The sequence below is a fragment of the Centruroides sculpturatus genome, unplaced genomic scaffold (genome assembly GCF_000671375.1).
Source record: "Centruroides sculpturatus isolate CEXI.00-Female unplaced genomic scaffold, Cexi_2.0 scaffold1277, whole genome shotgun sequence".
NCBI classification, from domain to species: Eukaryota; Metazoa; Arthropoda; class Arachnida; order Scorpiones; family Buthidae; genus Centruroides; species Centruroides sculpturatus.
Window position 1 is genome coordinate 118,597 of NW_019385430.1, and position 26,954 is coordinate 145,550.

A 26,954-nucleotide genomic window follows, 5' to 3' on the forward strand; every position below is an offset into this window, starting at 1 on the left:
CTCTTTTTTGTATCAGGGTTAATATGAAGGCTATTGTGTAGTCACCCGTCACTTATTCTTCAAAGAGCTGGTGAAGCTTTATGCTTGATCTTATGAAATTATTCATGAAGAGCCAAGGAATCCAGACAGCTCCATGTGACCAATCTGTCCTGGTTTAGGCTAAAACTTGGCTAATTAAGAATAATCCAAATAATTTGGAGTCTCACTTCAGATTATTTGGATTATTTTTAATTAGCCAAATTCTAGCCTAATAATTAATTTGGCTCTATCATTTAATTATTAATAGTTCTATTACATAGTTTTGTTTTTTAAATGACATAATGAGCTGTTTCTATTAAGACAACAAAACCAGAAAATGACAGAACACAAAAATATTACAACATAATCATTTTGGTTAAACAAGAAGTGGTTGAGGCACAAAACAACACTGTAGGCTGTAAATTTTACTGTACATACATATATTTGATACAACTGAAAGAATAATACCAAAAAGAGCCATAAATATGAGACCGTAGCATTTGACTCAGAATATGAAAGCCTCAACTATTTGTAATTTGTAACATTTGTTACAGATCATTCACTATATTACATTTTTATTTATTAAGAAAAAATTATTAGTTTTTTGCCAAATTTTATTTCAAAATATCATGCAATTTTTTAATGCTATTTTGTTTTTTCTTAATATAATGTCTCAAAAAGAAATAAGTAATGGTAGTCTGGCCTCTGTTGATTTATGAGAGACCCTATAATCAATAATCATTCAATATACAGTGGTGCCTCGTATAACATACTTAATCCGTTCCATGTGCACGTCCGTTAAGTGAAAAGTCCGTTATACGAAACGCATTTTCCCATAGAAATACATGTTAAAACATATAACTCGTTCTGCAGCATAAAATAACCATACTGTACCATTAAAAAAATGACAATGGAGCAGTCACCAATTATGTCAATTATGTCGGGTAGTGAGATGTTGTGAGGAGGAGGTGGAGGAACACTTTCTTCACACATTCATACAGATACAGACTTTTTATACATTGCAGCAGGTCTCTTTTTATTGTTTTTTAATCGGAGTCAGATTCAGGAGAGGCTACCGGAGCTTGCAGGGTCAACTCCTCTTGTTCCATCCTTTGTTTTTTGCCTGCTGACTTCTTGAAAAACATGTCCAAGGTGGTCTGTTTCTCTCTCTTCTTCAACACCTATCGGAAATGACGGGCAAGGGTGTCATTGTAGAGATCATTGATCCTGGTGGCCTCAGCTCTGTTTGGATAATGAGTGTTTGTAAACTCCTGACAATTCGACAAGGAAATTGTTGTCAACTTTCACTCCTGATGATTTCTTGCATTGTTTCAATTGAAATCACTTTTCCATTTTTTTAGAAGCCATGATTTGCACAACACTTGAATAAATGTAAATACTCTGCACTGAGGTGATGTACGTAATAAACAAGGGAGCAAGCCGAATCCCAACAGGAGCTCTGTACTTCAGATATACTAATAATATATTCTAATAACACTAATATATTATAAAAATAGCAGATTGTCATTGGCAACGGCAAAAGAGTGAAAATATCATTCGCACTTGTTCGCAGAAAGTTTGTTGTTCGCCTCACGTAACTGCTGAACGGAAAGTCCGTTGTTTACAGCCAATCCATTTCTCAAGTCATGTAACGGCCAAACAGAAAGTCCATTGTTCGCAGCGTCCATTATTCGAGGCGTACGTTATACGAGGCACCACTGTATACAGGAGGGTGCAAAAGTAGGTATACAGCTGTTATTATGGGAAAAAAACATACAGGGAGAAAAGGAAGAAAAAATGTATTTTTATGTACAAATTAAATCACAAATAAGGAATACAAACTAATAAAAGATAATAAAAAATAATAATAATGAACACCAAACATTTGTATTTATCAAATTCTCAACTGCATACCTACTTTTACACACCCCTGTGTAATCAATAACAAAGAATATCTTACACACATATATATATGATGAAGCTTAATACATTCAACAACTTTCAGTTTTCAATGAGAGTATATTTGATTTATATACTATATAATTTGCATAAAATCATACATTATTTTCATGAAGACGACATAACCCAAGATTATCTTCATTTGAAACTATATATATTTTCAAGCTAATTGACTGTTACTTCTGAATTGGTCTGTGAAAAGGATAAAAAGAAATAGACTCAAAAAATTATATATTTTTAAGTATGTCTTCTATACTTTCAAATATTATATAATGCTAAAATCCTACATTTTCACTTTTTTTTTTTTTATTAATATTTGAAATATTACTTTATCCAGTTGTTTTAGTGATTGCATTGGTCATTGAATATTATCTGATGTATTCAATGATAAATAACTATGCAAGTCATTCATGAAAAAAAATTCTTAATTGATTGTACAGTACATGTTTTGAAAATAATGTTCTGAAATTTCTACATTTCAACACATCATCTTTTCAAATTAAAAGATTTTTTATGCAATTTTCATTAGTTTTTTTTTCCAGTTAGAAATGGCTAGTTAATAAGTATGATTTAAATAATAAATTTTTAAAATATCTTTTTCTACATTGAAACTTATTTATCAAAATAAGTCACAGGATTTACTGCTTGTTATTTAATTCCACTATTTAAAAATGATATCATGTTTTATTTTGTATTTACAAGTATTGATGATTGTAAAAATAATCAGAGAATTTTCTCAAATTTTATGCTAACTTAAGAATTACAGTTCATTAATTTCTTAATTTGTATTATAATGCTTTAAAATTTTGTTAAATAAATAAAATCTCTAAATTTTTTCTGTAAAATAAGCAACACAGCATCATTGTGTAAGGATACAACATAGTTGTCTTAAACTGAATAAATGTTTATCGTCTTAAAATGTCATATTGTATTATAAAATTTTATTTTAATTTTAAAATTCTAAATTTGTAATGAAATCAGAACTTATATTAAAAGTAGTCAGAAAAAAATTTATTATTTAACTTCGTTTGTTTCTTGCAGATTGATGTGTATATTCCAGAATAATTCATTTATCTTATCATAGATCCAATTTACTTAAAAGGTACAGATTATGAATGAAACAAATCATGTTGGATGTAGTAATTGCACAGAAGAGATAGTGCATTTATTAAAAATGAATATTTAAGAATAATATATAGTACGTAGTATACAAGCTGACCTAAAAGTCAAATAACCAAGATATATTTTTGAAGTTATTTTAAGAATGGATGGTTGAAACTGGTTTGGAACAACTGCATGTTATTATTCATGATTCAGTTGCTTTATTGCAAATGACAATCATCAACAACAAAATGCAGCTGTCCTAAACATGTTTTAACCATTTTTACATTATACTTTTAAGATTAGTTTATCTTGGTTAACTGACTTTGGGCCATCCGATAGCTATTTCACATAGAATCATGTATCTTTCGACATAAGTGAAGTTTGATTGGACTATTTAGAGTTAATCATAATATTATGTTATCTATATTTAAAAATAAAATCAAATTAGAATCATATAGTGAGAAATAATAATTTCAATATACATGGTCAGCATTAATTAAAAGAAATCAATTATTTTTTTAATAAAAAAATTTTTAAAAATACAAATTTGAAAAAAAATTGACTTATTATAACTTAAAGTATTATTGAAATACAGGTAACCCCTGTATAACATGCCACTTCTGTAGCACGGATTTACTCTAACACGGTTTGAGAATTGGGAACATCCCCATATAACACGGTGCTTTTATAGCACGGGTTCACTCTAACATGGTTCAGGAATTGGGTAAAACCCTCGTACAAACATGAAATGTAATAAAGGGTGCATTCTTTTATACCTCTGCATAACTCCGCGTGAGTATTCTAATTGTTTTTGTGGCTACTTTGAATGCTCTTTCAACAAATAATCCATTTTATGGTTAAATTTTACAATTTGGACCCTTCTTTTGCCTCTAAAAGCTCATTTTAGAATTATAGATTCCTCCATCACGATACTATCGATAGTGCAGGTGCTGCCATCTTTCTTTCACTGTCATTCCTAAATGCCTACAAACAGCAGCACAGTCCTGTTGCAGAGCGACCACTATTAATGAATGCACCCAAAAACTGTTATCAGTTGATGATGCTCATGCTGAGATCATCATATGGGATGAATAATTCTCTGGTAAAATATTTACTTAAATAATAAATAAGTATTTTACCTATGAGAAAAATGAATAATAAATCCGATTTAAATAAAGATTTAACAGCATGTTTTTTAATTTTTGGAACCTAACCCCTGTTTTCGCACTAGTTCTTTGTTTCGTATAACATGGATTCTAATAACATGGAAATTTTTTGGAACGTAACTCCCGTGTTAACCCTTCATTACAAATCTCTTAAGTACAGTGTAGAATGTTGATAAAGCATGATAATGTGAAATATGTATCTGTAATCTCTATGTACAATTTAGTCTCTATGTGGTGACACCACAATGAGATCTCGCACCACCTCAAAATCTTCCTAGGGCAGCCTCTGGTTCAGCCCATGGAAAAAGTGTTCTTTCCAATTCAGCCCGGGGGGCAAAAACTGTTGGCCACCCCTGGTATAGATACTAATGTTGTTAACATTATAATAAATGTTTTAATAAAATAAAATAAAAATGATGTTTTCTCTAGACAGTAATAATAATCTTCAGGAGATGAAAAGAATACACTACACCAGATGACATATAAATTGCCCTATAAACCTATTGTCCAGTATTGGTAATATCAATGAAACAGTGTATTTACTTGAAGCAGGACTATGGAGGATCCCAAAAACATTCATGCATTGTATATATTACAGACACTGGGCAATAGATTTATAATGTAATCTTCTGCCTTATAAAAAATAAAATTAATATTCAAATAGGATACAAAACGTTTTCAAGGAGGATTAATATTCAAATAGGATACAAAACGTATAAAACTTTAACAAGTCTTTCACAGAAAACAATTTCAAGATTTCTATTAAACAACTAATAAATAAATGTAAAGGAGGAAGGAAAATATTTTTTTCTTGCTGTTACACAATAATAGGTTATTATTACAAAATTACTATTTTATTACATAATTTATAAATTAATCATCATTGTAACAAAAGTTGGATTTTGTTGAGTCAAAAAAAAAAAAAAAAAAAAAAAGGTTTTGATCTTGTCAATCTAATTCTCTTAATTTAACTATTTTTGATATTGGAAGGATGTTGTAATAAGTTCTAAATATTCTATAATAAATGTTACGACTTTTTCTTTTAATGCAAAACTAAAAGTGGTATCTATTTCAACCAGGAAGAAACCTGTGAATAAGTATATAATTAGAGATTATTGATGATAATTTCATGGCAAGTTTATTTTTTAAATATTTTTGTGTTTGCTAATGTAGTCATGAATCATTTCTGTTAATTTCTCTGTAAAATGTATAACATACTACTAGATTTATTAATGATATTTTGCACTCATTTTCTTTTTAAAGGTCGAATACCTTTAAAAAGAAATATTAATATATCTATATCATCAATTGGAGTTTTATTTAATAAGGATATTCAAGCATTGCAGTTAGTTTTTTTAATGTATTCTTTGAGCATCCATTACTATTCTAAAAGAGATTATATATATTTTTTATTTAGTTATTTTTATAATAAGAAAACAATTTTATATATATATAAGACTCACTCACTTTATTAAAAAAAATTGTGTTTTTTGGGATAAGTAGAAATTCAATGAAAATGGTTGGTTGTTTATATTCATCTTATACAACTTTTCTCAATAGCACTGGCTTAAAATTTGAAGAAGCATAGGCTAGATCTAATGTTACTAAATATATCTATTTGTATGTTTCCATATTTATCTTAATTTATTTCAGTGAGGGCACTTTTCTTAAATTTGGTGACTTCTCTTTAGTGAAGAAGTTTATGGAAAGAGAAAAGGACTCCAGCAGATTGTTGTCAAAGTGTGTCAAATTGAAGATCATGGATACAAATCTTGAATAATTTAATTAAATAATTTCCTAAATTATAGTTTACTTATAATTTCAAATTGAATTATTTATAAATGTTTAACTGTTTATAGACAGAATTATTAAAAAAAAACTTTCTATGCACACACGCTAGGAACATCTCTGAAAAGAAAGAAAAGAAAAAAAAAACCTTTGCATCTGAGTTCACTTATTGCAGACTACTAACTTTGTCATTTTTAAGTGTGTTTGTATGAATGAGTTGACAGCTTAATGAAGAATCATTTTAAATTTAATTTTATTTAGCTAATTTTTTAAATACAGTTATAATTAAAAATGTTTATATTTAAGAAAATAAAGTGTCAAATATGTTATATTTGAATGCAAATAACTTGCATTTTTAAAAGTTTTTCTTTTAAGCTTAAATATAAATAATTTCTTGAATTAACTAATACTTTCACTCAATGATTTGGTAAAATATTTTCTTTTAAGTTATTTTTATTATTATCAGAAATTTTGTATTTTATAGAAATATTGTTTTCTTCAAATGCTCATAATATTGATGGCTTATTTTGTGATGTAAATACTATTTGAATACTTGTACTAAATCTAAATGGATGAGGAAAGAAATTCTTAATTCTGGAAATCAAAATAAAGTTTTATTTGGTAACATTTATGTTTTTTTATAAGAACATCATAAGCTATATTTTATCATTAGCAAATACATTAGAATGAATACTTTTATAAGAGAGAACATCTGTATGTCTGTACAGTTTCAAATTTAAAATTATACAGCAAATTATCATAGTGAAGTAAAATTAAAAAATCATAAATAAATTACATTGAAACAGAAGACATTATAACATTAACTGTTTAATTGTGGCTACTCCCTGCCTATTCTTCAACTAATCTCATGTATCAATGATTCTTTTAGGTAAAGTTGGGAAGGACTTTATCTAGAAGAAAGGTAAAGTCCTTCTCAATGTTACCTAGAATCAGCTATTTTTCTTATCCTAGTTGGATAAGAAAGGTAGTATCATACTTGTCTAAAATTGGTCCATCTATCATCTAACACCACAAAGTATGGACATTAATTATACTAACCTTGCATGAAAAAAGATATATAGCATTGCTCCATTAATTGAATTGTATGCTTGTCTACCCAACTTTTAATGATTACCAGGTTTTTCCATCAACTTGAACTTTCTTATCCAGGGCCCATTGCATTAAAGCCATAGCATTTTGTATATTCTTCCATATGGGGTCAGTGTTCTTTACATGCTCACTGTAGGTTCAGTAAGGCTAATGTGAGAAATAGAACGAGTTAATAAAAATTAAATGTTCGATATTAAACGATCAATTATTGTTAACAACGAAACTCTCCGTTTTTCTTTGTGTTAAAATTTTCCCTGGGAGGAAATCTATCCTTCCGTGCCCCGGAGTAACTTCCTCTCACAACGGAACCCGAAACTGAATCACCCGGACATCTTTCAAAAAAATCTACGATTGGTGAAACCCGACTACGAGACCCGAAGGTATAAAGACCAGGTACCGCACGGAAGGGGGGTCGACTCCGCCTAAAGCGATCCAGGACGTCACGCTGACTGGCTCGCCGACGAACCCTGGGACGATCCCGAGATACGACCCGAAGCCTACCCGATCAAGATCCTCGACCCGAGCAAAACCTTCAATCCAAGAAATAGACCGAAATTAATCAGAGGTATGACCCAATATTGTACACTCTCTCTCGGCGCGGTCCCTTCGAATAACGCACAAGTAGGTAGTCTTTGTATGTTAGGATTATGTTGTCTAAATAAATGTTTGTTTGTTTATTAAAAAGTCGTCTTTATTTCGAGTATCGTTCATGCTTTACTGACGACCCCTCTCACCTCCTCCACTCGACCTGACAAAAGAATCCCAACTTTACGGGATAGAGAAAACATTATCCAAGCCATCCACTGACCAGTGGGCAGTTCTCACCCAACTGTTGCCTATCAAAACGAGGTACGACTTCGTCCTACCTCAGGCTACCCACACTTATAAGGCAATGGGATAGTGTCTGACATTCCTAGATCAACTCATCAATGAAAATATCTTTTCAAGCTGGATTCAAACTCAGTAATAGGCTAGTGACTATTACCTCAGCTATCTGGTTTTTCGTGTTTTTAATCAGTATAAGATAAACTTCCTCAAAGTTAAACTTTTCTATAAGTTTAACTTTGATGAAGTTATCCTAATTATTCAAATTAGCTACACATTATATAAAAGTACTTTTATTAAAAATATTTGAAAGACATGATTAAAGAAAAATAATAATACGTGTTATCTTATGATATTCCCACAGAATAATACGAGGGGAGACCCCAAAAAAACCGAACTGAGAGTACGCTGCCATTTGTAGACGTAGTAGAGAGTTCTCCCGTTACATGGGGTTAGTAGAGACCTTCACGAAACAGCTGTGCAAATGTGTCAGTTTGTAGGTTTACGTTTGAGCGTAGTGTTGTGTTTCTCTTATTGTTATTTTGTTCTGCCTGTGAAGTTCTGGGCATCCTTCAACATCTTGAAACAATGAAAACGTTGAAAAAATCTGCTAAAAAAGTGTTAAGATGTCTACAAGAGGATCTGTGAAAAAAATGCCCAGAACTCTGGTGAGCAGGTGACTGGTTCCTTCATCATGACAATGCCCCCACACACACGGCCTTACGAGTGACCCACTGTTTGGCCTCTCGGGGATGGCCTGTCGTTCCCCACCCTCCGTATTCACCAGACCTAGCCCGTGCGACTTTTTTCTGTGTCTATAATGAAAAAAACTTCACTCAATGATTTGGTAAAATATTTTCTTTTAAGTTATTTTTATTATTATCAGAAATTTTGTATTTTATAGAAATATTGTTTTCTTCAAATGCTCATAATATTGATGGCTTATTTTGTGATGTAAATACTATTTGAATACTTGTACTAAATCTAAATGGATGAGGAAAGAAATTCTTAATTCTGGAAATCAAAATAAAGTTTTATTTGGTAACATTTATGTTTTTTTATAAGAACATCATAAGCTATATTTTATCATTAGCAAATACATTAGAATGAATACTTTTATAAGAGAGAACATCTGTATGTCTGTACAGTTTCAAATTTAAAATTATACAGCAAATTATCATAGTGAAGTAAAATTAAAAAATCATAAATAAATTACATTGAAACAGAAGACATTATAACATTAACTGTTTAATTGTGGCTACTCCCTGCCTATTCTTCAACTAATCTCATGTATCAATGATTCTTTTAGGTAAAGTTGGGAAGGACTTTATCTAGAAGAAAGGTAAAGTCCTTCTCAATGTTACCTAGAATCAGCTATTTTTCTTATCCTAGTTGGATAAGAAAGGTAGTATCATACTTGTCTAAAATTGGTCCATCTATCATCTAACACCACAAAGTATGGACATTAATTATACTAACCTTGCATGAAAAAAGATATATAGCATTGCTCCATTAATTGAATTGTATGCTTGTCTACCCAACTTTTAATGATTACCAGGTTTTTCCATCAACTTGAACTTTCTTATCCAGGGCCCATTGCATTAAAGCCATAGCATTTTGTATATTCTTCCATATGGGGTCAGTGTTCTTTACATGCTCACTGTAGGTTCAGTAAGGCTAATGTGAGAAATAGAACGAGTTAATAAAAATTAAATGTTCGATATTAAACGATCAATTATTGTTAACAACGAAACTCTCCGTTTTTCTTTGTGTTAAAATTTTCCCTGGGAGGAAATCTATCCTTCCGTGCCCCGGAGTAACTTCCTCTCACAACGGAACCTGAAACTGAATCACCCGGACATCTTTCAAAAAAATCTACGATTGGTGAAACCCGACCACGAGACCCGAAGGTATAAAGACCAGGTACCGCACGGAAGGGGGGTCGACTCCGCCTAAAGCGATCCAGGACGTCACGCTGACTGGCTCGCCGACGAACCCTGGGACGATCCCGAGATACAATCTGAAGCCTACCCGATCAAGATCCTCGACCCGAGCAAAACCTTCAATCCAAGAAATAGACCGAAATTAATCCGAGGTATGACCCAATATTGTACACTCTCTCTCGGCGCGGTCCCTTCGAATAACGCGCAAGTAGGTAGTCTTTGTATGTTAGGATTATGTTGTCTAAATAAATGTTTGTTTGTTTATTAAAAAGTCGTCTTTATTTCGAGTATCGTTCACGCTTTACCGACGACCCCTCTCACCTCCTCCACTCGACCTGACAAAAGAATCCCGACTTTACGGGATAGAGAAAACATTATCCAAGCCATCCACTGACCAGTGGGCAGTTCTCACCCAACTGTTGCCTATCAAAACGAGGTACGACTTCGTCCTACCTCAGGCTACCCACACTTATAAGGCAATGGGATAGTGTCTGACATTCCTAGATCAACTCATCAATGAAAATATCTTTTCAAGCTGGATTCAAACTCAGTAATAGGCTAGTGACTATTACCTCAGCTATCTGGTTTTTCGTGTTTTTAATCAGTATAAGATAAACTTCCTCAAAGTTAAACTTTTCTATAAGTTTAACTTTGATGAAGTTATCCTAATTATTCAAATTAGCTACACATTATATAAAAGTACTTTTATTAAAAATATTTGAAAGACATGATTAAAGAAAAATAATAATACGTGTTATCTTATGATATTCCCACAGAATAATACGAGGGGAGACCCCAAAAAAACCGAACTGAGAGTACGCTGCCATTTGTAGACGTAGTAGAGAGTTCTCCCGTTACATGGGGTTAGTAGAGACCTTCACGAAACAGCTGTGCAAATGTGTCAGTTTGTAGGTTTACGTTTGAGCGTAGTGTTGTGTTTCTCTTATTGTTATTTTGTTCTGCCTGTGAAGTTCTGGGCATCCTTCAACATCTTGAAACAATGAAAACGTTGAAAAAATCTGCTAAAAAAGTGTTAAGATGTCTACAAGAGGATCTGTGAAAAAAATGCCCAGAACTCTGGTGAGCAGGTGACTGGTTCCTTCATCATGACAATGCCCCCACACACATGGCCTTACGAGTGACCCACTGTTTGGCCTCTCGGGGATGGCCTGTCGTTCCCCACCCTCCGTATTCACCAGACCTAGCCCGTGCGACTTTTTTCTGTGTCTATAATGAAATAAACAGTACAGTACCATTATGGAATGAACTAACTCATCATTAGTAATATCTCATAAGATGTTTCTAGCAAGGAATCACTGATTTGAAAGCATTTGAGTGATATTTTATTTATGAATACTAGAATTTTAATTTTATCAAAGCATTATACTGTTTATTTCATTAAGTTAATTATGTTATTAAAATAGCAATTAATCTCTGTCTTAACTTAAGGTTGCTTTATCTTGTAGACATAAATATTTATCCAAAGTACAAGATAATTGTTATCTTTTTATTCCATAATTAAAAGAGATTGAGATCAATTGAATTTGTGTACAAAAGATTTTCTTAAATAGATTTTAGTGTAATAATAATTCTTAAATTTGCTTTTTATAAAGACAAAAATCTATGAAATCATAGAGTAGCCTTAAATGAGGATAAACAATATTTGGACAAGCAAACAAATGAAAGTTCTGTCTTAAAAAAAGATGGTATTTTTATTACATTTAAAAAGATACACATTTTAAAATTTTTTTATGTGATCAACCGGTACAGTATAAATAAAACAGATTTTAATAATGCGCTGATTTGATTTTTAAAACAAATTTTAAAAAAATGTATGAATTTTGAAATTATTATTTTCCTTTTTTATTTTTTTGTAATTCATATATACTTATTTTGAAATATGAAATTAATTTTAAGTTATAAAATTTTTTTTAGAATGATATTCAAAATTTATTATCTGACTATGTTATTGTCTGAAAGCATAAATTGTATTGTATTATATTGAAATTTTAAATTGTTTGTAAAGTCATTGTTCTAAATATTTTTTAAATTGAAGATAATTCAATAAAGAATTGAAAATATTATTGACTTACAGACTATTTTAGTTTCTTTAATTATGGTAGTTACTTTATTAAATTAATATTGTTTTTTTTAATAATAATAATAATAATAAAATACAAACTTTTTCAATAAAAAATAAATATTTATTTTTGTTAAAAGTGATTTGGATTAAAATTGTACTACTACTACTGTTTATTTTTATGTGATATTGTAGTTTTGCCAAATTTCATGACTTATAGAATAAACACAGCATAATGTTGATTAAAATAATAATATATTTATGAACATTTTTTAAAATTGTATATATATGAATTTCTAAATTTTATATCAATTTCTATTTGAATTCATAATTTTTTAAAATAACATAATAAACATCTAGTTGATAAACTTTAAAACTTATAGATTAATAGAAAAAACTAATTTTGCTGCTTTGTGAAATGTTTTTGTGTTTATAGACTTAGAATTTTCCCATAATAAATATTTTATTACAGGAAAATGAATCAATAATGGTTTTTATTGAGAGAAATAATAGAAATGATCATAAAAATATTTCCCAGTTCTAATTTTTTTTAAAAATTAGTTATTACATTTAATCTTTTAATTATGTAATTATTTTTGTAATTTTATATGTATATGGTAACTTCTTTTCCATACAAAATTTTTTAATAGTGCCAATAAATCATGCCTATGTTGATATTTTTTGTTTATATCTCTAAAACAATAGTATAAAAATGATTGTTTAGAAATATACAGGGTGATTCTAAATGAATGGAACAACTGTGTGTAATTAATATGCAAACTACATTTATTATAGAAAATATGTGAGCCATCAATGGCTAGAAAAAATTCTCTAAGTTTACATCAGTACTTGTTGTACATGCTTGTACATTTTTCTCATGATAAGGGGTGCTGCTGTTATAAACAACTGAGCATTCAGGAGAAAGCATATGTGCTATGTGATTTTTTTTCTGTGTATGTATGTGAAGGATCCTGTTTATGTACCACCTCTGACAGAGTTAAGACAACGTAATGCTACTATCCTACTTCCATCCAATCCATAGATATGAACATGCTGGCCCATGTTCATATGTATGGATTCTATGTCATGTGAAATTTGGTTCTCACATAGTGTCTGTAAATTTTTATGATGCAAATAACTTTTATCGATTGATGGCTCACATGTTTTTCTATAATAAATAGCTTCTTTGTATTTATTACGCAAGGTTGTTCCATTCATTTAGAATCACCATGTATAATTTAACAAAATAAATATAAATTGAATCATAGTTTCAGCTTTCATAAATTTGTTTTATAAACTCTACTTTTTTCCAAATAAATATTGTTAATTATGTAATAGTTGATTTTGTAATTTGATTAGCTAAATGAATCTATGTTCAAAATGCAGCAACTTATTATATTTAAACTAAATTGTTATTAGCTAAATATAAACAATTGAAACTGTTGGTAAATGGATTTACTGACACCTTTATAATTCCAGCAAACAGTTAAACAAAAATATTTTGCTTGTTACCCAATGAATTCCTAAAACATTTGTAATTATTAAATATTTATATGCTGGAATCATCATAAAGGTGTTAGTAAATCCATCATTTAATCCATCCATCTATTATTATTTAAATCAAATTTTATAATTTCTAAAAATCAAAAATACTTAGGTCTAACAATTTCTTATAAAATTTAACTTCAGCAAAAAGACAGATCATAATGTAAACAACAGGAATGTATGCTAAAACTTATTCTGTATATTGATCAGTTATCCAAAATATTTATTTGTTCTATTTTTTAATTATTTTATTTCTATCTAAAATCATAAAATTACCACATTATACATTAACCAAAATGAGAATCCAGCTTCCTTCAAGAAGTCAAACCTTCACTTAATGTTTTTCTAAACTTACTATACATTTGCCATCTTCACAGTTTATCTATTTAAATATAAACTTGAATTGTAAATCACAAATCATATGTTACTGTAACAATTACTTGTTTGTTTCTGTTACATATCATTTTTAAGTGAAAAGCTCTCTTCTAGATCTTTCCTTTGCCTTTAATATTCAATAAAATTTTAGATCTAGATTTGCTGTTATTCTTGCTGCTGTATGTGAGAATTTTAATAACTGGAGTTGATTTAAATTTCTAATTATTAAAATTCTCATGTTTAGATGAACTTTCTTTGTAGATGAAATGTCAAAACTAATTAATTTTTAGACTATAAAGACCAAAATCTCAAGATATCTCAAAAGATATCTGGCAATGTTTGATTATTTTACTTAATGTAGTTTACTGTTTAAGGGAAATTGAAAGAATATTAAAAAGATAATATAAAATTTTTATATTTAAATATAATTAAATCATTTTTAAATTAAGAAAATAAAATTGAATTATGATATGTCAAATGTATAGTTTCATAATTGCTTAAGTCTTATAAATTCTGAATAAATTATTAAATTAAATAAAATTATTTTAAATTAAAATACAAAACAATTTTAAATTATTATCTTAGCATTTATCTAATCATTGTAATCTTTATTATTTATTATTTCAAATAACTTATCTATTTTTTAACAAATAGATGTTAAAAATAAATGTTAAGTAATATGAATTTTTTGAAATATACTTTATTTAATATAGTAAATACTAAAATTCATACCTTCCTTTCACTTTCCAACATTAAAAACTACAGAACTATAAACTGAATAAAAAGATACAGATGTTCCATATAGAATCTCCTAACCGGATGCAAGTTACTGAAGATATCTGAAAACCTTTGTTTTTAATCAGTGAATTCAGGAAAGTGAGAGGAAGGTGTGAATTTTAATATTTAGAAAATAGTTCCAGCTGTAGAATTAACAAATTTAATATAGTTATAATTCCTATGAAAGTTTACTTAAATACTTTTATAAAATGCAATTTTATTAAAAGAATATATTTGTCTAATATGGTTATAAAAAATTGCTTTTTTAATATAAGCTAGTCAGTCATCAGTTTGTTTAAAATACAGACACTCCTCACTTAATGACTAAGTTCCATTTGTATGACTTTGTTATTAAGTGAATTGTTCAATAAATGAGGATCTTAATCAGTTTTATTAATTATGGATAAAGAAAATGTTTAAGGAAAACTCCAACTTGTTTTAATTTGCATCTCTTACATACATAAAAATACAATCAGCAAAAATTATAAAAATGATATACCCAAAAAATTAAAGTTCATTCATAAAAAAATAAGCACTTTAAACCTTGAAACTGAGCATTGTTTTTAGCTTCTCTGTGTATGTAGGACCTCTCAAGCATTTTTTTCCAAAAAAGTCCTGTTTCATTCACACTGAAGTTTTGTTTTGGTGGTAACCACCAGATTTTATTGAATACCATTGAAGTTTCTCAATAATTTTATCAAAATAGTCAACAAATTTTTTTCACTGCTTCTACATTCACACTTGCTGCTTACTGTTGATACTTCGATTATGCAAGTTGAATCTCTGAGAAAATTGTTGAAACCATCCATGGCTTGCCATAAATGTTTCCATCAGTCCCCCCTCTCACTTCTTCAAAATCTCAAAGATACTGCATGCTTTGGCTTGAGTTATTAAAAGGATCATTGGCATTGTGTTTTGTATCTGGTCTTCAAACCAAATCACCAGTAATTTCTCCATTTCATAAATGAGGCCTTTACTGTCTAGTTTTTTGGCTTTAAATCCTGTAAAATCTTTCACTACATCTTTCACACTAACTTAATCTTTCAAGATCGTCAGAACAATCAAATGCCCTATCTCCAAGTCACATGCTATTGCTTTAAGTTTTTGACCAGCTTCATTGTCATTTGTAATAATCATTCTCAACTCAAGATCTAACTCAATATCAAACTCAACTCAATAGCCTTTCTTTGATTCTTGGCTCTTTCTTTTTACTGGCATCCTTTACTATGGAGTGTGCAATAAAGTACAAATTTATAAATAAAATGTGTAGTTTTGGAGATTGTGAACACTTCATGTAGTGAAAACTGATGACTGTGGGAATGAGACTAAGACTAACTTGTAAGAAAGGGTATTTCCAAGACTGAGAAAGAGACTTATGAAAGCTGCTCATAAGTCAAAGTAGTTGTTAATAGGTAGGTTCTTAAGTGAGGAGTGCCTGTATTCAATAGATTTAAATATTTTCTAATTAATTTGGTAAATTAAATTTGTTTATTTGCCTATAAAACCCTTTATAGTAGTTACTAAAAAGGGTTTTATAGGCAAATAGACAAATTTATTATGTCCTAATCTGACATCACCAGATGTCAAGAACTATTCAGAAGACAATTTTAATTCATAGATTTTTTTTAGTTATATGCATTTCAGATCGGAGTTTGCACTTATCCCTCTTCAGTATAGGTGTATTCTGTGACAGAGTTAATGTCATACAGTACTTTACATCAACACAGTAACAATCACATTACCGATTGTTACTGTGATTGATGAACCTTTTTAAATTGTAGTTTGAATTACACTTGAAAGTTTTAAAAACAAAAAAAAAAAAACAGTTGTAAATGAATTTAGTTTTTTTTTAGTTTAAACAGTATAGAGTATAGTTAATTTTACTATTGGAAATGGCAAATATTTTGTCATTTATATCATATACTATTTTACTTTTGTATTAAATTATGATAAAATCATGTTTCTAACATTGACTATATATCTGCTTAATTCAAAAATAATTGCAATGTACCATACATCTATATTTTTTTAATTTTATTTATGGTTTCTACAATATTTGAATATTGATATCATTGTGCTGCTTTCCAATTTTCATTTTTCTATTGAATTGTATGGCAAAGATAAAATGAAAAATTTTGTGTAAAATAAGAAATTTTTGTATTTCTTATTTTACACAAAAGATGGTTAAATTTTAATGTATCTTTGATAATTGCTAGTTTTTACAAGAACATAACATTCTAAAAGCTTAAACTTAAATGTTAAGTTTAAGTCTTTGGAATATATTTTTTTTTTTGGAATTAGAATTATGTGATTTTATTTGTGGTTGCCAGATGATAGGTGTTAAATACATCTGAAAATGTTACTGTGGCAAACAATAAATTACTGAAGATAAAATGCATGAAATGTGTTAGTTTAATGGAATTTAGTTGGAATTCATAAGCATATGACATGTTTATCATCATCTTTTCACCAACTTGTCTCTATATCAAAATTTTATGATTATTTGTGTGTGGTGTTAATATATGAAGTAATCCATTTAATTATGTCAGGATGTGCTATTAGTCAGTTTTTTGCAGAATTGACAAACTTGGATTACATAAGTAGGGGTACAAGGATAACAAGAAAATATATTTTTTAATTTGTTTAAAGTAAATTGCAAACATTTTACAATTTTAGATATTATCAAAGGATATACTTAACCCTAAGAAAAAATGCAGAAAATAATACATTTAATGTCTGTTTATAAAATTAATTATTTTTATTTACAAAATAAAATTATAATTAATCAAATGATACAGCTAGATTTGTATACAGCAATTTGGTTAGAGGTACGCAGTTAAGCTGCCATCTCTTGTTAAATTTAATGATCAGAAATAAATTAATATTGCATATTAATTTGTATATGTAATTATATATGTATTGTGTTGGGGTAAAAGCTTAAGTTGGCTGTGAGTATATAACTGTTTCCAGTCAGTGCGATAAGTTATAAGAATGGTTATAGCTAAATTAAATTTATTAGTCTGGAAGAAAAGGTTGGTCGAGGTCCAGGTATTTTATCTGCATGGTAATTAGGAATTGAGGGTTCAAGTTCCTCTCCAGGTCCATCTTTTCTTCCATTACATTAAATTTCTTTATTTTTGATTATTAAATTTAATAAGATAGCTGCTTAATTACTCACCTCTAGCTAAATTACTTAATATTTAATTAATGTTATTGTAGTCTGAAAAGAATCTAGCTGTATCATTTAATTAAATAACATATATCAGGTTGATTGTACATTGTAAAAATAATAATTTAATTACTACAATGCTATATTGTTAATTTATTAAAAATATTAATAAGCAGTTTTCTATTTAAAGAATTATTATTATCTTTTTGATGGTCCTTTATTTAATTTAATATTTATTGGATTTTTTTAGCATGACATTGAACTTAAAGATCCAAGAGGTAGAACTCCTTTAATGTTGGCAGTGACATTAGGCCATTTAGAATCCACCCGTGTCCTTCTGAGGCATCATGCAAATGTAAATACAGAAAATAAAGAAGGTTTCACAGGTATTTCTTTTATTTATTTTTTAATTACTTAACTTTTTCTCTTGTAAGGCAACTATTTTAAATTAAAATTAACAGATATTTCTTAAAAACAAACTTTTTTTATTTACAACTGTAATTTATGAAAATTTGTTACACAGTTGCATTTATTACAATACAACTATTTTTTAAAGTTTTTAGTTTATGATTTCTATCACATCAATTGTTTCATATCTTACACTTAACTAATTGAATGTGTTATAATTCTACATATAAAGTTAAAATGATATCCTTGAGTGTCAATTGAGTGCTATTTGTTTCAATAAATCACTTTAGGAAGGTTTATTTTATAGTACTGGTTCAGAAATTTAAATATGTTAGACAGTCAGTACATTTTTTTTCCAATAAGTAAAGTATTTGAATTGATTCCATGACTATTATAATTTCTCTCTCCATTAAAAACAAATAAAACTAATGAATATTGGTAATGTTCTTGTAACTTTCTAAAATAATGTAGTTTTGGCAACAAGTTTCTAATTATATTTATTATGAAATAAAGAAAGAAATAATTGGAAAATTTTTATATTAAACAAATATATAGTAGAACCTTGCTAATTCAAATTTCAGTAATTTGAAATTCTGACCAGTTAATCCAAATGGCAAAAAAGCCAACCTCACTTGATAGCAATTATTTTTTTTGATAAACTAATGGAAACATAAAAGATTCATAAACTTAAACTTTCCAAGAGGTGTGGATTGAAACATTTACAAATTTGTTTGAAATAGCAATAAATAATTAGTCACAACACTGTTTATTAAGCACTACAATACAGTATGTTAAATTACAATAANACAGATATTTCTTAAAAACAAACTTTTTTTATTTTTAACTTTTTTTATTTTTAATTTTTTATATTTTTAATTTATATTTTCTATAAAATAGAAAAAACTTAATTTTGAGGGTATGGATGAGTTTTATAAAGATTTTTAAATGTTAATAACGAATAAAATCTTTATTTAGTGCTACCCCTCTTGAGATATGACACGTGACTACACATCATCTCTTCACCCCTTCACCTTTACCACCAAAATTTGATAGCTTCAATGCCCCTTATATACAAGCTATCATTCAAAATTTTATTTCTTAATTTTACTCCATATTAAAGGAAACACACACACATACACAGGGATTTTGTGCAATTTTTATTTTTTGGATTCAGGAGATCTCAAAATGTAAAGATTTGCAAAAACTCAGAAGGTCAAATTTGACATGATTCCAATACTTTTCCTTGTTATGTATACATAACAACAGCTGAAAAAGTAAAAATAGAAAAGTATGAATGAAAGAAAATGTACCATTTAAAAATAAAATTATAGTTACAATTATGAAATATATAAATATTAAACTTTTTTGCATTTTGTATTATACAATAGTAATGAAATTAAAATGCTTTAGTTTTAAATGTTTAGTAACCATATGAAATGCTGAAATAAAATAAAAAATACCATGTGTTTAAATACATATGTAAATTTAAAATCTTTAGTTTTATAAAATTAATCAACTCTGTTTGGTCAAAGAGAAGTAAAGTATGATGAGACTGCAATATTATGCCAATGTCACATGGATATTAAATTTGGTGATATTGCATTGACATATTGTTTGATGTAACAGAGAACCACTTATAGTGTACTAGCATCTGTGAATGGTATAGTGTACTAGCATCATCATTCATCATCAACAATATAGCCAAAAACGTTAGCATTAAAGTTCTGGATATGTAAAATGTCAGAGTTGAATAACTAAATTTACACTGAAACAGTGTTTCCATAGTCCAGAGAACTAGTTGGCTATATTCAATGACCATCATCAGGCCATAATGTATAAAAGGAACTGAATCTGGACTAGACCATTATAAAAATTATAAAATTAACATTTGCAGAACATGAAATAGAATAGCATGTTTACAAATTCAAACTGTTCAAATAGAAATGAATAAAACATTTAAACCAGAGCATACAAAATACAATAAAATTACTTAGATTAAAACTCATAATTAAAAATATAAAGTAATATAATTAACAAGTCATGAAGAATTAATTGTGATGTTAATATTTGTAAAAGTTCATCATTCGTTTTGAAGAAATAAAACTATATGGCACAATTAAAGTACCCCATTATTCATCCATTAGAATAATAGAAAGTTAGAGGTCATTGGCTCTCATAGAGGGACTTCCAAGCATTAGAAATACAGTGGGTGATCAGTTAATGAACATAATCCATTCCAAGACTTTGTTCGCTATCCGAATTGTTCATTAATTGATTATTGATTTACCATAGGTTTTTATGGGAATTTGATTAATTCGTTATGGAGAACCCAAAAAATAAAAAATATGTACTTTCTTACTATATTTATTTATATGTAATAATAAAAATACATATATACACAGTCTTGCATTTTTATCAGTTATGTTTTTCCATTTGTAGGGGTTAAAGAATCTGTCCAATGTCAATTGCTTTTCTCTCTTCAGGATTTTTCAGAAGTAATTAATAGCATTGTAGAGATCCCTAAGCCTATTAACCTCAACCTGGTTTGGATGTCATTCTAAGACCATTGTTCTGACATCCTCCCACTTCTTCAAAAGGTCTTTAATAGCAGATGTCAGCATTAATCTTCTTTTTCAGAAGAAAACATAATTTGCCGAATTTCTTGGTGTTCTTCATTCAAGAGTTCTTGATGTTATTCTGTCATCAGATCAGTTTCAGGTTCCATTTTGAGCTCTTCAATGCTCTTTATTTCTCAGATATTATTTTTGTTACTCCTTTAGCTGCTTGAGTCTTCTTGATTATACTGTATCTTTCTTAGATAAGATTGAACTGCGGCCTACTGTAGACATGTTCAAGCCATACTGCCCACTCTCTACCTTTGCTATTATACTCTCACCTTTCGAAAATAAAAATTGACGCAAAACTTAACAAGTGTCCACCTGACAGTCTCGTGAATACTATAAAAGAATTCTTTCTGTTAGAAAAATAAAAGACTGGAATTACAAGGGAGAGTTTCAAAGTTCGGAGGAATACTATCCGATCAGTATATACTGGGTTGAGCGTCAATGTTGACGTTTTCTGCGCTCCGAAAAGTTTTGAATTGTTTCCTGAAGACAAGGGAAGACCAATCGGTATTCATTATTTTACGTTGCTTCTTCTTGTATTTGTTCTGTGAGGTGTTCGTTATCTGATCATGTGTTCGTTGTCCAAACATAAAAATCTTTCGCGAAAGTGTTTAGTTAATTGAACAGTTTGGTTAACAATCACCCACTTTATTGGCATCTCAAAATTTGATGCACTTAGATCTTATAGCCAATTTATATATCTTTATCAATTTCATGTTTTTTAAAATCTATTATGTTATTAATGGAACATATTAATTCACCCTTTGCAATGCATTTTTATATCTGGAACAGAAGGAAATGTCACCAAAGTAGTATTGAGCATCCCCTTTCACTGTTTTATTTGTGCTCCTTAATCCTTGCACCAAGGGTGTGTATGATTAGTAGTCCCTAAATAGTTCTTAGCAAGTCTAAATCATGGATCCTCAACCAATATTCTATATACTTCCAGGGTTTTGCTCTCACTTTATTGTTTGTTAATAGTTTTTATACAGTAAGTATCTTGCAATAAATGATGTGAATAATTTAATATATAATGTTTAATATATACCTTAGTGTTTGAACAGAATTGATAGTAAATATAATAAATAAATAAATATACATATATATTTTATTTTTTATAGTTGTACATGAAGCAGTAAGTACTAGTGATCCTGAATTATTACAAGTTGTTTTAGAAACCAGAGATCTACAAAGGTATAGCAGCAGAGTTGGTGGCATACCGGAACTACTCAAAAGGATTCGTGATGTAGGAAAAGAGTTTATGAATCTATTTAATATAAAATATATATATAATAAAACAAAATTAATATTTAATATAGTAGAAATACAAAATATATTAATTATATTTGAAGCAACATATAAAAGTATTAAAATTTTAATTAAATTTAATAAGTATTTATTTTGATTTATGTTTTGTGCTTGAATTTATTTCAAAAGTTATTTAAAGAAGAAATAAATTCTATTTACAGACTCCTGACTTTTATGTAGAAATGAAATGGGAATTTACTAGTTGGGGTAAGTTTTTCATTATAAAATAGGAATATGATTAAATGTTATGTTCATATGTAATCGCGCATATTTAACACAATCTTATAATAATTATACAATCTAAGAGTGAGATTATTTTTGTATTTTCATTATTTTTTTATAAAGACAAAAGCATTAATAAAAAAAACTAAATATTAATGTTTAGTTTTTAGTAATGCTTAAAACAAATTGTGTACTAAAATATAATACAAATTATATTCTTAAACAAAACTACTTAATTACATTAGAGAAAAAAAACAAACATGTAAATGTTTTTGGCTAAGCACCCAACTTCTGGTTTCATGATGCTTGAAGAAAACATTGTCATGTTTATTTTCCTCTGTTGCTTCAAATGAATTGTTTATTTACATCTTGTTTTTTGAAATATTTGGGTGATTTGTATATTTTTAAACACTGAATGAAAATTAAAGTATAAGAAAGCAAATGATTTTTTAAATAAAATTTTAGAATATATAGAATTAATTTTTTAGTACTATCTATTTAATTAAAATGATTATTGTTAAATAATAAANTATCTGGGAAGCACTTCTCACGGCTACTTCAGAAGCGTGCAATGTTCCCACCCTCGATCTACCCGGGGTGTTGGATTGCCTTATACCGGCGCCTAAAAAGCGAAACGCACCTAACATCGTATCGCCAACGCGGTAGCATTTCCACGCATGCGCCGCAAACATCGTAAAATATAAAAATTCGAACATATCAAAAAATTATTTGCACGTTCTTAACGGAATTTCCGGACGCCTGTTTGAATTTTAAATATTTTGTTCCTTTGGAATATCCTGCACGTTTGTCTTGTTAAAATTTTATTTTTTTCACCTGAAGACGACGATTATACATTCGTCGAAAGTGCTTGTGTTAATACTAAAGAAACTTTATTAACGCTGAACTCAGTGAATTTGTATCCATAAGTTATACAAATATTGGCGTGAGTTTTTAAATTTAAATTTAATTTTTATTTAATTACATAATTTTACAAAGTGATTTTATATACCATGAATGAGAAGCTAGATGCACTTTGAGCTATCTTTGGTAAACATTGAGCCCAGAAATAACATACAAATTTACTATATTTAAAACATTTAAAAAAAAAAATGGAATTATGTAAGACACATTTTAATTTTTATTTAATTACATATTTTTACAAAGTGATTTTATATACCATGAATGAGAAGCTAGATGCACTTTGAGCTATCTTTGGTAAACATTGAGCCCAGTAAAAAGTGATAGAATTCATATATAGCCTAACAAGCAGAATCTGCTGTATTAGAGAATAGATCACATGGCCCAATTATATAGATATTATTCTGATTAGCTTGAGAGAAACACATTTTTCATGGTAGTCTAATGAACAGGTATAATGTATAAAATAGAGAGACATTTACTGAAAAATAAATAAATTAAAGACAGAATGTTTATTTTTATTACATCTTGAAAAAATTTATCAAGTTACTGACATCTTTTTTTTTTTTTTTTTGACTGTAACTAAACAAAATCATCACATATGTCTAAAGCAGATAAAGAACTGTTTTCATTCCTTTCTTGCATGAAATATTGTCTCAATTCAGTAATTTGTGCTTAGTCACTTTCTTAAGTCCTTCATAATCACATATTTCTTGGTCTTCTGAAATCTCTGATTATTTTGTCACATTTTGTTCAATAACTACAATTGGTTTGTCTCTGTTCCAACCTAACTTCTTTTAGACCTAGCAAATTTGAGAAGAATATCTGTAGAACATTATTTTCTATTTAAACCCATTCTACAGTGATAATTGGCATAATTGTGATGTAACTAGAGGTTCAGTACACCATCTATAGTTTGCTGTTTGATTACGATATCACCATCCTAAGTAAATGGCACAAATTTACATAAAATACATTGATTTGTTTCTGTTATATATTAACCAGTAGTCCAATTAAGTAGAATCTACTGTATTTGTAAATTTTGTTAGTTTTTCTTGGCTCTGTCAATAAATACAATAAATGTAAAATATAAAGTGAGTCTAAAAAAATTGAAAGGGACAATATAATGCAATGTTAGTGACATAATGAATGATACTATTTTTAATATTATCAGATTTTTATAATTTTTTGCAAAGATAGTGATGTGGCATTATTTGATGATTCTAAATGATCTAATATAATACTTTTTATAATTTTTGCAATGGTATAGTGATGATATTTGTGTTTTTATATATAGCTTACAAGCCATGCATTGCCAATCATCATTAATGTATTGTTTTCTGCAAAACAACTTTGAACTTACTGATATATATGCAGGCTATAAATTTTGTAAATTTCATCAATACTACTAAGGTTTTAATAATTGGAGAAGAACATCGTTGTACACTGTGTGTGTGTGTGTATTCGTACATATGATATTTTGAGATTTACCCACCAAACAGCAAGAGCATCTATAAGTGAAAATAAAAAGAAAATGTTGAGCCGTGCCTGTAAAGTTAAGATACATTGCATATAAGCAGAAAGCTAATGTTTTGGTGTGTATGTTGACAGCAGTCGATTTGACCTTCAATCTTTTTGCATTCTTTTTGCAGTCATTTGTCATTGTTACATTAAGTGTGGTTCAAGTAGCACATGTTTACAATGGCTGTGCCAATTCAAAATTCCTCCAGATATGAAGTGAACTTCATCATATGTTTTCTCAATGCAAAAGGTGAGCATCTGGTGGATATTCACAATCAAATTGTTTCTGTTTATGGAAACATTATGAATCGACCAAATGTAAGAAAGTGGTGCCACGCAGGAGTGATGTTCATGACAAACATGGGAGTGGTAGGCTATCTGTGATCTCTGATGAATTTTTTTCAAAGAATTGAGGAAGCAATTTGTGCAAATTGGTTTCTTGCAATGAGAATTGCTTGAAGTCATTCCAGAATGTCTAAGTTCTTGCAATGAGAATTGCTTGAAGTCATTTCAAGAAGCTGTGATGCTACTTGAACAATTCAAGTGGGAAGTTTTTGACCACTTGCTCTACATCCCAGATCCTGCTTCCAGTGACTGTTTCTTTATCTGAAGAAACATCTTACAGGACAACACTTCCATGACAATGATGAGATTAAAATAAAGTTGGAATGTGGTTCTGGCAGCAAGTGGTAGAATTCTGCGACTCTGGGATACAGAAGCTAGTACCCAGACTTAACAATTTTTGGACAATGGCAACAATTACTTAGAAAAATAACACACGTACCAGTAAATAAGGTATAGTGGACATTTAGTCAAATAAAAATGTTTTGAATGAATACTAGCCATTGTATGTTTACTTTTTGGACAGGTCACATATATGAAGTTTGACTAGAAATTCTTTTTTTTGCATAATTATAAATAAATATTAAGTACAGTAATACCTCAACTTATGCAAACCCGGAGTTAAGCGATTTTCAAAACTTGTTGATTCGTCTTTTGTTTGAGTGCCAAGCAACTCTTGATTACTCACTCCCCCCACACTGTTGTTCAGCTTATGTGTTCGGACTTGTCGTGCGGAATTGACACATAGCTACAATTTATTTTGTGTTATTTATTTCTGTGTTTGTTATATCTACAGAGACTCGAGAGACTCTATGTGGTGATTTCTTGTAACCGTGAACGAATCAAAAGATGAGATAAGATTAACGAGAACATTTATTAGCTTACATACATTCAACTTGGATTTTACACAAATTGCAAAATTATACCTTGACTTACGTGAATTCAACTTACGCGGTTATCGCTCGGTCCCACCTATCGCGTAAGTTTGGAGTATCACTGTATTTCATTTCATTGGATTTTCAATTGCAAGATTGAATGTGTTTATCTTATATGTGTATTCATATCATATTTACTATCTTCAAATGATTCAGTAATGCATAAATAAATAAAGAACTTACTGGATAATGTATAACTAACAAACACAACACCTTATTAATCCCAGCAATATTTAATAAGAATAATATGCACTATGCGACTGTGTTTTACGTTGGAATTTGAGTTTTTAAAAGCTTGTATTCTATTTTCAGCATTCTTTTAGTTTGAAATAGTTTAACTGATGAAGGCTGTTTAAAACAGTCGAAAATGTTATTATTCTTATTAAATATTGCTGGGATTAATAAGGTGTTGTGTTTGTTAGATTCAGTAATGCATTTCAAAATGTTTTCCTTGCACATTAATACAAGCTTGCAGTGATGTATAATGGAATTTATTACAGTATAAATTTCCTGAGAATTTTATTGAATCTCTGTCTGTAATTCAGTTATTAATTTATTGCATTAAATATTAAAATGATGTCACTTCTATACTGTAAACCTTAACTTTTAAAGTTCCCATAAATAAAAATTTACAGATGTTAAATCTGGTGATCTGAGACCAGAGGACCAGTTTTCTTTGATCAGTCCATCTGTGAAGATAATTTTCATACAACCAGATTTTAACTCTTCTGATATAGTACAATAGAGAACTATCTGATTATATCCACTGTTTTGGTGAAACAAGTGGTACATTTTCTGTCAAGATTGGTAAATTGAT

The 26,954-nt window shown here is 28.9% G+C and overlaps 1 protein-coding gene across 2 annotated transcripts in view; it reads left to right on the forward strand.

Moving 5' to 3' along the window:
- LOC111638909 (ankyrin repeat domain-containing protein 13D-like) overlaps positions 1 to 26,954 on the forward strand; it is a 53,245-nt gene that overhangs the window by 8,063 nt on the left and 18,228 nt on the right. The window contains exons 2-5 of one of the 2 annotated variants that reach the window (XM_023384680.1): positions 18,110 to 18,245; positions 22,013 to 22,137; positions 22,361 to 22,406; positions 24,637 to 26,034. In XM_023384680.1, the coding sequence (XP_023240448.1) occupies positions 18,110 to 18,245; positions 22,013 to 22,137; positions 22,361 to 22,406; positions 24,637 to 24,668 (339 nt within the window). In that variant the 3' untranslated portion in view covers positions 24,669 to 26,034. Of the gene's footprint in view, positions 1 to 18,109; positions 18,246 to 22,012; positions 22,138 to 22,360; positions 22,407 to 24,636; positions 26,035 to 26,954 lie in introns of those variants that run through there. The other variant, XM_023384679.1, reaches the window with a different exon arrangement.